The 15,734-nt window shown below is 41.2% G+C and overlaps 1 protein-coding gene and 1 long non-coding RNA gene across 2 annotated transcripts; one reads left to right on the plus strand and one right to left on the minus strand.

Annotated features, from left to right (window-relative positions):
- Positions 1 to 7,107: 7,107 nt before the first annotated feature.
- On the minus strand, positions 7,108 to 7,811 carry LOC127338750 (uncharacterized). The gene is made up of 3 exons (XR_011754239.1): positions 7,632 to 7,811; positions 7,447 to 7,545; positions 7,108 to 7,351 (listed from the first exon to the last, which is right to left on the minus strand). It is a non-coding gene; the product is annotated as an uncharacterized lncRNA (long non-coding RNA).
- Positions 7,812 to 10,025: 2,214 nt separating this feature from the next.
- On the plus strand, positions 10,026 to 13,746 carry LOC139838145 (uncharacterized). The gene is made up of 10 exons (XM_071827507.1): positions 10,026 to 10,148; positions 10,297 to 10,440; positions 10,904 to 11,987; positions 12,070 to 12,162; positions 12,262 to 12,466; positions 12,677 to 12,866; positions 12,953 to 13,051; positions 13,147 to 13,281; positions 13,362 to 13,462; positions 13,566 to 13,746. Exons 1-10 carry the CDS (start codon positions 10,026 to 10,028, stop codon positions 13,744 to 13,746), a joined length of 2,355 nt encoding a protein of 784 aa, XP_071683608.1.
- The last annotated feature ends 1,988 nt before the right edge of the window (positions 13,747 to 15,734 follow it).

Below are 15,734 nucleotides of genomic sequence, written 5' to 3' on the forward strand. Positions count from 1 at the left end.
ACCCTGGACAGATCTCGGCGGAAGACGGCGATCGCGGCGCGGCGCGGCGGCGCGCCAGGTAGCAATCGCCGGAGGACGCTCCAGCAATCGACGGCGGGAGGATGGCCCACCTACTCCGATCAATCCTCTTCCCCTCCGAAGGTGATCCAAATCACCTGGCCGCGCCACCATCGAAGGTGGCATCCTTCTCTGCTTCAAACCATGGTCGTCCCCGACGATGTGAGGGTGCTCAGGCAAGCGCCAGAGAGGGTGATCTGCTGCAAGGTTTTCGTCCTCGCTACAACAACCCTGAAGTAATTTTTACTCAGGATCCTGAGATTGAAGAACCTGCTGCTTCGGTGAGTGATCCTGTCTGCAATTAGTTGTTGCTAATGCTGCTAGGGTTTCGGATGGTTTCCTGTCCTCATGATGATTGACATGTTGTCCTAGTGCTTCAATGTAGCAGATGCTTTGTGTGGATGATTTTGTACACTATTGCAACTAAAGTGACATTGCTTCATGTTTGTTTGCACAGTAGCTGTTTGGGTAGCATTTTCTTATACTAGGTAGCAGATGTGAATTTATTCAGAAAAATAGTGTTTCAATGATCAAAAGGTTAGCTGTGGTGTCATATTATTTTCTCATATTGTTTCATTGAAGCACTGTAGTTAATGCAAAACGATGTTCAACTAATTTTTGTTGTGCTGCCATACAACATAACTAAAAATTGTATCAACTAACCATAACTAAAAATGTTTGCAGAGGTTTGTTGCTGACAGCATTCTAGGAGGGTTTGATCTCAACCAGCAGTATGAAGATAATTGTGGTGTTGATGCTACGGTGAATGAAAAATGGAACCTACTAATTGTGACATACATTGCTGGCAAACCTATAAATGCATCATACCAAAGCAAAATGGTTGCTACATACCACTGGATAATATGCTGACATTAACATACATAAAAGGACCGCGCTGAGGATCCTCCGGAGGCACAGAACGACCGAGCCTCCGGATCGGTAACCGTTGATACATTTAATTAGGACCGTCCGATCTGGAGCTCCCCCTCCCTCTCTCCCGCTTATGCTTCATTGAAGCAACCTTCTGTTTGCTCGCAGCAAGCTCACCACCCTGGACAGATCTCGGCGGAAGACGGCGATCGCGGCGCGGCGCGGCGGCGCGCCAGGTAGCAATCGCCGGAGGACGCTGCAGCAATCGACGGCGGGAGGATGGCCCACCTACTCCGATCAATCCTCTTCCCCTCCGAAGGTGATCCAAATCACCTGGCCGCGCCACCATCGAAGGTGGCATCCTTCTCTGCTTCAAACCATGGTCGTCCCCGACGATGTGAGGGTGCTCAGGCAAGCGCCAGAGAGGGTGATCTGCTGCAAGGTTTTTGTCCTCGCTACAACAACCCTGAAGTAATTTTTACTCAGGATCCTGAGATTGAAGAACCTGCTGCTTCGGTGAGTGATCCTGTCTGCAATTAGTTGTTGCTAATGCTGCTAGGGTTTCGGATGGTTTCCTGTCCTCATGATGATTGACATGTTGTCCTAGTGCTTCAATGTAGCAGATGCTTTGTGTGGATGATTTTGTACACTATTGCAACTAAAGTGACATTGCTTCATGTTTGTTTGCACAGTAGCTGTTTGGGTAGCATTTTCTTATACTAGGTAGCAGATGTGAATTTATTCAGAAAAATAGTGTTTCAATGATCAAAAGGTTAGCTGTGGTGTCATATTATTTTCTCATATTGTTTCATTGAAGCACTGTAGTTAATGCAAAACGATGTTCAACTAATTTTTGTTGTGCTGCCATACAACATAACTAAAAATTGTATCAACTAACCATAACTAAAAATGTTTGCAGAGGTTTGTTGCTGACAGCATTCTAGGAGGGTTTGATCTCAACCAGCAGTATGAAGATAATTGTGGTGTTGATGCTACGGTGAATGAAAAATGGAACCTACTAATTGTGACATACATTGCTGGCAAACCTATAAATGCATCATACCAAAGCAAAATGGTTGCTACATACCACTGGATAATATGCTGACATTAACATACATAAAAGGACCGCGCTGAGGATCCTCCGGAGGCACAGAACGACCGAGCCTCCGGATCGGTAACCGTTGATGCATTTAATTAGGACTGTCCGATCTGGAGCTCCCCCTCCCTCTCTCCCGCTTATGCTTCATTGAAGCAACCTTCTGTTTGCTCGCAGCAAGCTCACCACCCTGGACAGATCTCGGCGGAAGACGGCGATCGCGGCGCGGCGCGGCGCGGCGGCGCGCCAGGTAGCAATCGCCGGAGGACGCTGCAGCAATCGACGGCGGGAGGATGGCCCACCTACTCCGATCAATCCTCTTCCCCTCCGAAGGTGATCCAAATCACCTGGCCGCGCCACCATCGAAGGTGGCATCCTTCTCTGCTTCAAACCATGGTCATCCCCGACGATGTGAGGGTGCTCAGGCAAGCGCCAGAGAGGGTGATCTGCTGCAAGGTTTTCGTCCTCGCTACAACAACCCTGAAGTAATTTTTACTCAGGATCCTGAGATTGAAGAACCTGCTGCTTCGGTGAGTGATCCTGTCTGCAATTAGTTGTTGCTAATGCTGCTAGGGTTTCGGATGGTTTCCTGTCCTCATGATGATTGACATGTTGTCCTAGTGCTTCAATGTAGCAGATGCTTTGTGTGGATGATTTTGTACACTATTGCAACTAAAGTGACATTGCTTCATGTTTGTTTGCACAGTAGCTGTTTGGGTAGCATTTTCTTATACTAGGTAGCAGATGTGAATTTATTCAGAAAAATAGTGTTTCAATGATCAAAAGGTTAGCTGTGGTGTCATATTATTTTCTCATATTGTTTCATTGAAGCACTGTAGTTAATGCAAAACGATGTTCAACTAATTTTTGTTGTGCTGCCATACAACATAACTAAAAATTGTATCAACTAACCATAACTAAAAATGTTTGCAGAGGTTTGTTGCTGACAGCATTCTAGGAGGGTTTGATCTCAACCAGCAGTATGAAGATAATTGTGGTGTTGATGCTACGGTGAATGAAAATGCTGAGTTTGTACCGGAACCAGGAAGTTCTTCTTTTGTGCCGGGGCCAGAAAGTGCTACGTTTGTTCCGGGGCCAGAAAGTGCTGCCAGTGGGAATGCTGCTGAAGAAGCAGTTGATGAGATATCTTCACAGCCAGCTGTTCCTTATGTTGGCATGGAATTCGATGATCTAGAAGAAGCATATAAAGTCTACAATGACTATGCCTACAAAACAGGGTTTGGCATAAGAATAGGAAACACAAAATACAGTACAGCACGCAATGTACCAAAGGATACAATACTGAACAGGGTGTTCGAGTGCGTCCATACTGGGAAAACTTCTGCTGCAACTCAAGGAAACCAAAACAGAAAAGATTCTGCTGCAAATATGATGGATAGTCCAGTTGACATGAGCAGCTTCACCGCGGAGAAACAATCAAAAAATAAAGGGCTGCAGATGGACCTGTCTGATACAAGGCAACGAAACAGACTGTTGCGCTACGATTGCAAAGCACATATGCATGTTGGCAAGCGAAACGGTCGTTGGACAGTGATAGTTTTCACAGAGGATCACACACACCCTATGGTGAAGCAACTAGGGCGACGCAGATATTACCGCTCACATAGGAAGGTGCCAGAAGAGGACTTTCAGTTGCTGCAAACCTTGCATAATCAAAACATTAGTACTGCTCAGATTATGGGGTGCCTAGGAAATGTTCGTGGTGGTGACCTGAGGACATTGGGTTATGTGAAGAGAGATGTTTCGAACATAAGAACAATGCTTCGTAATGATGTCTCGCTGCGAGACATGAGTCTGACAATTGAGTACTTTGAAAAAAGAAAAGCTGAAAGCCCGAGCTTCTTTTATGCAACACAGCTGGATGAGAATAATGCTGTAAGGGCTCTGATGCAGGTGGACGGGAGAACTAGGTCGTTGTATCCAAAGTACAAGAACTGTGTCTTTTTTGACACTACCTTCTGTACTAATAGATACAATATGCCTTTTGCGCCAATAGTCGGGATAAATAACCATACACACACAATTGTGTTGGGCTGTGCTTTGCTACCTGATGAAACATTTGAAACATTCAAGTGGGTTTTTGAAAGGTGGATGATGGCGATGAATCAAGTGGCTCCTGATCATATAATGACAGATCAAGATCAGCAAATTGGTAATGCAATATCCAAAGTTTTCCCTCACTCAATACACAGATGTTGCTTCTACCATGTGGTGAACTTGGCGAGAAGGAAACTCGGTCCAAAATTAGTTGATGGGCACCCTTTTGCTGATGCTTTCTATTCCTGCATATATGGGACAGATTCACCTGAACAATTTGAGTACTGCTGGAAGCACATGCTGCAAGTACACTCAATGTCTGAAAACAAACACCTACAGAACATGTGGGACAGTCGAAAAAAATGGGCACCTGTCTATTTCAGGCACAGATTCTTCCCGTTTACATCTACAACTGGAAGATCTGAAGGGCTGAATTCGTATTTCAAAAAGCTAGTTCGACCAAGTGAATCCGTGTGGAATTTTGTGCAGCAATATGAATTGTGCCAGAACTTGATGCTAGATCGTGAAGATAATGCAGGTTTCACCATGGAGACAACAGGGAGACCTCTTTGGGGAAGGTTACATATATCCAACTTCCTCATGATGCAACTTTCGATTTGTTCATATATGCTTGCAGCAATGAAATGTAATAATATATATCTACAATATCTAATAGTTGTTTATGTTTGCAACTATCATTTTCTGCAGTTGGAGCATTGAGGCACAATCTCAGAAATTCTACACCCCAGAAGTGTTTGAAAGGTTCCAGAAAATGATTTCGACATCAACAAGGTTTCATCCAATTCATGTTGAAGCAGAAAAGTTGAGTTTCGACCTTATTCCAAACATTGGACTTGATGTTAAAACATATCGAGTTGAAGTTGATGCTGCGGAATCATTGTATAGTTGTGGTTGCAACACATTCGAGATGTGTGGTCTTTTATGCGCACACATCATCAGAGTGATGGTGCACCTAAATGTCCAAGAAATACCAGCAAGGTACTTGCTTCATCGCTGGTCTGCTGCGGCAACAACAACTCCACCAGACCCCGGCGCAAACACAATCAGATTTGGGGTTCCTACAACCAACACACTGAAGTACAATGCACTGTGCAGGAAGATGAACAATCTTGCTTCGGATGCTTGCTACGCTGAAGATACATATGCAATTGTGTCAAGTATGGTTGATGAAGCAAGTAAAATTGTAACTAACATGAGGAGAGCTCGAAATGGAATGCAGCAACAGCAAGAAGATATGCAGCCGGAACAGCATGAAGCAGGTCATAAGGGTAATGAAGCAGCAGTAGATGAAGCACAAGGAAGTGGCAACCTGCGAAACCCACCCAGGAACAAACCTAAAGGACGTCCAAAAGAAACAGAAAAGCGACATAAGCCTTTGATCGAGCTAAGAGAAGAAGCAAACAAAAAAGACAGAAGAAGGCGAGTGAACCCAAGACCAAGAAGGAACCTGCAATGAAGAGGAAGGCAAGGGTGAAAAAATGTCCCTATTGCAATGAAGAAGGTCACACGATACAAGAATGCACATGGATGAAACTTGCAAGACAAGCTGACGAAGCAAGGGCTGCAGGCGTTGAGTTGAGGTTATAGATGCTGCGATAATGTTAACTACAGAAATGTAGTCAGGTTGATATTATTAGTACATACTTGAAAAATTATTGTAAGAAACACATCTATAGGTTTACACAAAAACTGCAATGCACATCAGATTTGTTTGCTGTTCAACATGAAATATCTATATTGGAGCAACATGTGGTACCATGTAAAGAATTCATACATATGCTTTGAAGGATAAGTGTACCAGACCCTTTACTTTGGTTGAAGCATTAGGTAAATGTATTAGAAGCAGTAATTCTGGTGGTATGAAGCACATAGAAAGTGTGTTTGCAGCATGATATTTGTCAAAAAGAAATGCTGGGTATTTCTTGGTAGACAATGTTTTAGCATGAGTGTAGCAAAGGAGATTAGTAGCATATAATTGCATTCTTATGGCATAATTGCATGGACCTCCTATTTGAATCAACAAAAATTAGTGCTCACACATGCTTTTGAAAGCAACAGAAAATGTAATTTGTAGCTGATCAGCTATGCTTTTGAAGCAACAAGAATTATCATTTGAAGCTTGTCATGTATGCTTTTGAAGCAATAGAAAATGACTTATGTAGCTGATCAGGTATGCTTTTGAAGCAACAAAACATGTCTTATGTAGCTGAGCACACATGCTTTTGAAGCAACAGAAAATGTAATTTGTAGCTGATCAGCTATGCTTTTGAAGCAACAAGAATTATCATTTGAAGCTTGTCAGGTATGCTTTTGAAGCAGCAGTATATAACTATTAGTGCTCAGATCTTGCTGCACACAAATGAGTAACATAGGGAAAAACATAGATCTTTGCTGCATTAAAACACGAAAAAAGAAGGTCATGATATATATTGCGAAATATGCATTGTTTCCTCATATTGCATTAACATATGCGTCAAAGACAAGGCTTTGTAGTGCACATATAAACGGAGAAATCTAAATGAAGCATCCATCCATTTACATAGCGAAGATCATAGTTTACATCCGCCCGACAAAAGGACTCCAGAACAACGATCAAACTATAGTAACTCTGCCACAAAAAGACTAGTACTATCAAAACTACAGAAACTCCTACTTGGACTGCAACTCAGCATCCATACGCTTCCCAACAGACTCTGCGTTGTCTCTATTGTTGATCAGACTTGATGCTATGTACTTGCGAAAATCTGGAATGACCTTGTCATCAAACTCTGCCACCACCTTCCCTGTGAAATGGTCCATGTACAGAAGACAGAAGAATCCACAATCAAACCTGTAGCATGAAAATAAAACATGGAAGCAATTAGTGTGTGAGTTGTATGTTTGGGTAACAATTTGGATTTTGCAAAAAAGGCTCTGAAAACAACAAAACTTACGTTGTCTTCTGTTGTGGATGGTCAGGTGTAGACAAGTTGTAAACGGACCAACCAATCTTTGCTACACCTGACTCATTGACAAGCCTCCTGAAGTTTGTGAACTATGAAGTAACAAAAGCAAGTGTAGTTAGTCATTGATTTTTAATACACATATGCTACATGAACTATTTGTATCACTAACCAGATTATTTGCAGCTTCTTGCAACTTGCTGGTACCATCAGCTTTAAGCAATGAATCAAAAATGTGGTACTGCTTGTGCACAAGATTGACAGAACACACAATCCAGTGGTAGTCTTTGACAACAGGAAAGTACAGCTGCAGAACACCATTGAAACAAATTAAGAACCTTCTGAAGTCTACCATAAATGAGATGCAACAGGAAAAACAAGTTACAAAAATAAAAAGCTCACGAGGTCATCTTTTAGCATTTTTGACTTGCTGACTTCGGACTTGAAATCTTTCATGCATTCTTTTGGATTGAATGTTGCTGGATCGACAATTAGCTTAGACTGAAAAATTCATGACTGTCTTGTTAGATGCTGGATTGAATGTTGCTGGAACAATGTTTGAAAAGTTAAGTCGTGGAAGTACTAACCACCATATGCTGCGAGAATGCATACTTTTTCTTCGCTCGGTTGCTTTTCGCAGCCAATAATGTTGATTCACGGTTGAACTTCTCAGTCCACACATCCATTACCTGGCTATCTAGTGGCATTCGAGGCTTGAGAGAAGCTACAAAGCTTCTGTATGTGCAAAAGGAGCGTCCAATCTGAACAAAAGCTTTGCTGCGAAGAAGCATATATAAAAACATAAAAAAGGCCAGTTACATGCTTAGAAGCAAAAAGTTTCATGTAATGAAGCAATACATTTATAATATTGAAACTCCTAAATTGAACCAAAGAAGCACATTGTAGTACCAATTGAAGCAACATCCATTTAATAAAGAAACATACTGTTTTAACAAAAATACAAATATAACAAAAAATGTGAACTTACGGCATATCATTCTTTGGCTGCCTCTTTAATTTCCGACCATGTATGACAAATTTGTCATACGTATGAATTGTATCTTGAGAGACCCGAATCTTCTTCATTTTAGGATGTGAAAGCTCATCCTTTGCTGCTCTCTTTGCTCTATTCCTCTTATCAACTGTATCTACCCCAGTAGTAGCATCTTTCTCAACAGAATCCATAATGACATCTGCAGAGGTAGAAGAAAAACAAGGAAAAAAAGAGGGTGTGTCAACCAATTGAAACAAAGCATACAAAAGACTATAAAACGTTGAAACAGACAGTGCACCTGCACTCTTGGGGCCAATTGGTGTCTTTGGCTCACCCAAAACAGCAGCTTCAACAATGATGAAATTTTGAACGGTTGAATCATTCTCGCTTGCTGCAAAAAAACAAAAACACAAAAAAGCTGCAGCCATGGAACCCAAGAAATGTTCACAAAAAGATATATAAAAAACACATACTTGTAACAGGTGGAATCTTCAGAACAGTCGCAGCAGGCAGGTTATCCACATCAGACTCTTTACCGTGATTCTCCGGAGGATACACGGCAGTTGCAGCGGGTGGTATCTTCAGAACATCCGCAACAACTGGATTCTCCACAGCAGGCGGAGCAGGTGCCTTATTCTCCACAGCAGCCGTAGCAGTTGGATTCTCCACGGCAGCCACATCAGGAGCATTTCCCACGGCAGCCACAACATGTACCATCTCCACATCAGCTCCTGCGGGTGGTTTCTTCAGAACAGTCGCAACAGTTGGATTATCCAGAACAGCCGCACCAGATGGTTTCTTCAGAACAGCTGCAGGAGGTGGATTAACCACAACAGCCACATCAGCTGAACAAGATGTTTTTTCGACAGACAGTGGCTTCTCCAACTCAGGCACAGGAACTGGACACATATCAGAAGATGCAGCAGTATCAGCAGTTGATCTAAGACTTGTTACATGCGGGATTGCATTGAAGAACTCCCATTCTTCGGAACCTTGAGGAAACAAATCCATTGAAGGAGGATCCGGAGCACGGTTCCAGGATTCTGCAGATACACCCTCTGGTATCCTAGAACGAAACGGAGATCTCACCGGACTATCAACAGAGTTGAACTCACCAGTGTACCCTTGTTTAAACGAAGCATCAACAATTATTGCAGGCTGTGGAACATCTGGTATGCCGCTGCGAGCATGAACCTCCGGATAATCTTCCATTGCATCAGTCTGTAAGTCAACATCTTCTTCAGTTTCATCACCGCTGTTGTGATCTCCGCTGTTGTGATCTCCTTCATCCATTGTATTTTGTCCATCCTTTGCAGCATCCTGTTCTTCTGTAGATACATTGGGATTTGTGCTTTGCTCACCATTTGCTTCTGATGGAAACACAATACTTGGACCATCGCCTTCTTGGATAAGAGCATCAACGTCAACCAATAGAGCAGACATACGCTGAGAATACATGCGTTTCAGCGCAACACCAAGGTTCTTCATAGTTGCTTCGACATCAGCAGCATAAATAGCCTTATGCTTATCGTACAGGTGCTTGTAACGAGCTGGAATCTACAAAAGAAATAGCAAAATTTGATTATTACTGAAGCAAAAATAGGTTGCAGCAAATGTAGAATGAAGAATACTGATAAAACCAGCATGAACTAAGCAGCAGCAAAAAGCAAAAGTTAATAAAGCAAAACTATAATAGTAAGGCAGCATTAAAAAACATGCTAAGGTACAAAATTTAAAAGGTAGCAACATTTAATAATATGTAATGAAGCTTTCAATTAGAACTAAAGAGACAAGTGGAAATCATCATTGAAGCACTTATATAAAGCCTACTAGCAAAAACATAAAAAAAGCAATTGCTTATATTGAAAAAGTAGCAGCTTTCAATTGAAGCCAATGAAGCAAAACTATAACAGTATGGCAGCAATTTAAAAAGTCTAAGGTAGCAACCTGAAAATTATCAGATAAAACCTTTTAAAAAAGTAGTCTAATGCAGGAAACAAATTTTGATATATTGGTTACCTCCAATTCCTGGCTGTTTGGAAAACCAGGAACAAGCCATTCATTCAGTGATGCCGATGGGTTAACTTCGACATCTTCACCAGTTTCACCAGTTTCAGGCGGTTGAACAGTTTGAGCATATGGAGTACTTGAACAGGTCTCCTTGTTTCTTGTTATCAGTTGTTGGCTATTTGTGCATCCTTCTTATATGTATACATGTTCAATAATTATTTTTCTTTTGGCTTCTGATGTTTTTGCAGTTTCTTCCGTTCTCAAGTACTCCATATGCTCAAACTGTTCAACCGCCTGAAACTGGTGAAACTGGTGAAGATGTCGAAGTTAACCCATCGGCATCACTGAATGAATGGCTTGTTCCTGGTTTTCCAAACAGCCAGGAATTGGAGGTAACCAATATATCAAAATTTGTTTCCTGCATTAGACTACTTTTTTAAAAGGTTTTATCTGATAATTTTCAGGTTGCTACCTTAGACTTTTTAAATTGCTGCCATACTGTTATAGTTTTGCTTCATTGGCTTCAATTGAAAGCTGCTACTTTTTCAATATAAGCAATTGCTTTTTTTTATGTTTTTGCTAGTAGGCTTTATATAAGTGCTTCAATGATGATTTCCACTTGTCTCTTTAGTTCTAATTGAAAGCTTCATTACATATTATTAAATGTTGCTACCTTTTAAATTTTGTACCTTAGCATGTTTTTTAATGCTGCCTTACTATTATAGTTTTGCTTTATTAACTTTTGCTTTTTGCTGCTGCTTAGTTCATGCTGGTTTTATCAGTATTCTTCATTCTACATTTGCTGCAACCTATTTTTGCTTCAGTAATAATCAAATTTTGCTATTTCTTTTGTAGATTCCAGCTCGTTACAAGCACCTGTACGATAAGCATAAGGCTATTTATGCTGCTGATGTCGAAGCAACTATGAAGAACCTTGGTGTTGCGCTGAAACGCATGTATTCTCAGCGTATGTCCGCTCTATTGGTTGACGTTGATGCTCTTATCCAAGAAGGCGATGGTCCAAGTATTGTGTTTCCATCAGAAGCAAATGGTGAGCAAAGCACAAATCCCAATGTATCTACAGAAGAACAGGATGCTGCAAAGGATGGACAAAATACAATGGATGAAGGAGATCACAACAGCGGAGATCACAACAGCGGTGATGAAACTGAAGAAGATGTTGACTTACAGACTGATGCAATGGAAGATTATCCGGAGGTTCATGCTCGCAGCGGCATACCAGATGTTCCACAGCCTGCAATAATTGTTGATGCTTCGTTTAAACAAGGGTACACTGGTGAGTTCAACTCTGTTGATAGTCCGGTGAGATCTCCGTTTCGTTCTAGGATACCAGAGGGTGTATCTGCAGAATCCTGGAACCGTGCTCCGGATCCTCCTTCAATGGATTTGTTTCCTCAAGGTTCCGAAGAATGGGAGTTCTTCAATGCAATCCCAGACAGAACAAGTCTTAGATCAACTGCTGATACTGCTGCATCTTCTGATATGTGTCCAGTTCCTGTGCCTGAGTTGGAGAAGCCACTGTCTGTCGAAAAAACATCTTGTTCAGCTGATGTGGCTGCTGTGGTTAATCCACCTCCTGCAGCTGTTCTGAAGAAACCATCTGGTGCGGCTGTTCTGGATAATCCAACTGTTGCGACTGTTCTGAAGAAACCACCCGCAGGAGCTGATGTGGAGATGGTACATGTTGTGGCTGCCGTGGGAAATGCTCCTGATGTGGCTGCCGTGGAGAATCCAACTGCTGCGGCTGCTGTGGAGAATAAGGCACCTGCTCCGCCTGCTGTGGAGAATCCAGTTGTTGCGGATGTTCTGAAGATACCACCCGCTGCAACTGCCGTGTATCCTCCGGAGAATCACGGTAAAGAGTCTGATGTGGATAACCTGCCTGCTGCGACTGTTCTGAAGATTCCCCCTGTTACAAGTATGTGTTTTTTGTATATCTTGTTGTGAACATTTCTTGGGTTCCATGGCTGCAGCTTTTTTGTGTTTTTCTTTTTTTGCAGCAAGCGAGAATGATTCAACCGTTCAAAATTTCATCATTGTTGAAGCTGCTGTTTTGGGTGAGCCAAAGACACCAATTGGCCCCAAGAGTGCAGGTGCACTGTCTGTTTCAATGTTTTATAGTCTTTTGTATGCTTTGTTTCAATTGGTTGACACACCCTCTTTTTATCCTTGTTTTTCTTCTACCTCTGCAGATGTCATTATGGATTCTGTTGAGAAAGATGCTACTACTGGGGTAGATACAGTTGATAAGAGGAATAGAGCAAAGAGAGCAGCAAAGGATGAGCTTTCACATCCTAAAATGAAGAAGATTCGGGTCTCTCAAGATACAATTCATACGTACGACAAATTTGTCATACATGGTCGGAAATTAAAGAGGCAGCCAAAGAATGATATGCCGTGAGTTCACATTTTTTGTTATATTTGCATTTTTGTTAAAACAGTATGTTTCTTTATTAAATGGATGTTGCTTCAATTGATCCTACAATGTGCTTCTTTGGTTCAATTTAGGAGTTTCAATATTATAAATGTATTGCTTCATTACATGAAACTTTTTGCTTCTAAGCATGTAACTGGCCTTTTTATGTTTTTATATATGCTTCTTCGCAGCAAAGCTTTTGTTCAGATTGGACGCTCCTTTTGCACATACAGAAGCTTTGTAGCTTCTCTCAAGCCTCGAATGCCACTAGATAGCCAGGTAATGGATGTGTGGACTGAGAAGTTCAACCGTGAATCAACATTATTGGCTGCGAAAAGCAACCGAGCGAAGAAAAAGTATGCATTCTCGCAGCATATGGTGGTTAGTACTTCCACGACTTAACTTTTCAAACATTGTTCCAGCAACATTCAATCCAGCATCTAACAAGACAGTCATGAATTTTTCAGTCTAAGCTAATTGTCGATCCAGCAACATTCAATCCAAAAGAATGCATGAAAGATTTCAAGTCCGAAGTCAGCAAGTCAAAAATGCTAAAAGATGACCTCGTGAGCTTTTTATTTTTGTAACTTGTTTTTCCTGTTGCATCTCATTTATGATAGACTTCAGAAGGTTCTTAATTTGTTTCAATGGTGTTCTGCAGCTGTACTTTCCTGTTGTCAAAGACTACCACTGGATTGTGTGTTCTGTCAATCTTGTGCACAAGCAGTACCACATTTTTGATTCATTGCTTAAAGCTGATGGTACCAGCAAGTTGCAAGAAGCTGCAAATAATCTGGTTAGTGATACAAATAGTTCATGTAGCATATGTGTATTAAAAATCAATGACTAACTACACTTGCTTTTGTTACTTCATAGTTCACAAACTTCAGAAGGCTTGTCAATGAGTCAGGTGTAGCAAAGATTGATTGGTCCGTTTACAACTTGTCTACACCTGACCATCCACAGCAGAAGACAACGTAAGTTTCGTTGTTTTCAGAGCCTTTTTTGCAAAATCCAAATTGTTACCCAAACATACAACTCACACACTAATTGCTTCCATGTTTTATTTTCATGCTACAGGTTTGATTGTGGATTCTTCTGTCTTCTGTACATGGACCATTTCACAGGGAAGGTGGTGGCAGAGTTTGATGACAAGGTCATTCCAGATTTTCGCAAGTACATAGCATCAAGTCTGATCAGCAATAGAGACAACGCAGAGTCTGTTGAGAAGCTTATGGATGCTAAGTTGCAGTCCAAGTAGGAGTTTCTGTAGTTTTGATAGTACTAGTCTTTTTGTGGCAGAGTTACTATAGTTTGATCGTTGTTCTGGAGTCCTTTTGTCGGGCGGATGTAAACTTTGATCTTCGCTATGTAAATGGATGGATGCTTCATTTAGATTTCTCCGTTTATATGTGCACTACAAAGCCTTGTCTTTGACGCATATGTTAATGCAATATGAGGAAACAATGCATATTTCGCAATATATATCATGACCTTCTTTTTTCGTGTTTTAATGCAGCAAAGATCTATGTTTTTCCCTATGTTACTCATTTGTGTGCAGCAAGATCTGAGCACTAATAGTTATATACTGCTGCTTCAAAAGCATACCTGACAAGCTTCAAATGATAATTCTTGTTGCTTCAAAAGCATAGCTGATCAGCTACAAATTACATTTTCTGTTGCTTCAAAAGCATGTGTGCTCAGCTACATAAGACATGTTTTGTTGCTTCAAAAGCATACCTGATCAGCTACATAAGTCATTTTCTGTTGCTTCAAAAGCATACATGACAAGCTTCAAATGATAATTCTTGTTGCTTCAAAAGCATAGCTGATCAGCTACAAATTACATTTTCTGTTGCTTTCAAAAGCATGTGTGAGCACTAATTTTTGTTGATTCAAATAGGAGGTCCATGCAATTATGCCAGAAGAATGCAATTATATGCTACTAATCTCGTTTGCTACACTCATTCTAAAACATCGTCTACCAAGAAATACCCAGCATTTCTTTTTGACAAATATCATGCTGCAAACACACTTTCTATGTGCTTCATACCACCAGAATTACTGCTTCTAATACATTTACCTAATGCTTCAACCAAAGTAAAGGGTCTGGTACACTTATCCTTCAAAGCATATGTATGAATTCTTTACATGGTACCACATGTTGCTCCAATATAGATATTTCATGCTGAACAGCAAACAAATCTGATGTGCATTGCAGTTTTTGTGTAAACCTATAGATGTGTTTCTTACAATAATTTTCCAAGTATGTACTAATAATATCAACCTGACTACATTTCTGTAGTTAACATTATCGCAGCATCTATAACCTCAACTCAACGCCTGCAGCCCTTGCTTCGTCAGCTTGTCTTGCAAGTTTCATCCATGTGCATTCTTGTATCGTGTGACCTTCTTCATTGCAATAGGGACATTTTTTCACCCTTGCCTTCCTCTTCATTGCAGGTTCCTTCTTGGCCTTGGGTTCACTCGCCTTCTTCTGTCTTTTTTTGTTTGCTTCTTCTCTTAGCTCGATCAAAGGCCTATGTCGCTTTTCTGTTTCTTTTGGACGTCCTTTAGGTTTGTTCCTGGGTGGGTTTCGCAGGTTGCCACTTCCTTGTACTTCATCTACTGCTGCTTCATTACCCTTATGACCTGCTTCATGTTGTTCCGGCTGCATATCTTCTTGCTGTTGCTGCATTCCATTTCGAGCTCTCCTCATGTTAGTTACAATTTTACTTGCTTCATCAACCATACTTGACACAATTGCATATGTATCTTCAGCGTAGCAAGCATCCGAAGCAAGATTGTTCATCTTCCCCGCACAAAGTGCATTGTACTTCAGTGTGTTGGTTGTAGGAACCCCAAATCTGATTGTGTTTGCGCCGGGGTCTGGTGGAGTTGTTGTTGCCGCAGCAGACCAGCGATGAAGCAAGTACCTTGCTGGTATTTCTTGGACATTTAGGTGCACCATCACTCTGATGATGTGTGCGCATAAAAGACCACACATCTCGAATGTGTTGCAACCACAACTATACAATGATTCCGCAGCATCAACTTCAACTCAATATGTTTTAACATCAAGTCCAATGTTTGGAATAAGGTCGAAACTCAACTTTTCTGCTTCAACATGAATTGGATGAAACCTTGTTGATGTCGAAATCATTTTCTGGAACCTTTCAAACACTTCTGGGGTGTAGAATTTCTGAGATTGTGCCTCAATGCTCCAACTGCAGAAAATGATAGTTGCAA

This window comes from Lolium perenne, chromosome 3, assembly GCF_019359855.2.
Source record: "Lolium perenne isolate Kyuss_39 chromosome 3, Kyuss_2.0, whole genome shotgun sequence".
In the NCBI taxonomy this organism is placed as follows: domain Eukaryota; kingdom Viridiplantae; phylum Streptophyta; class Magnoliopsida; order Poales; family Poaceae; genus Lolium; species Lolium perenne.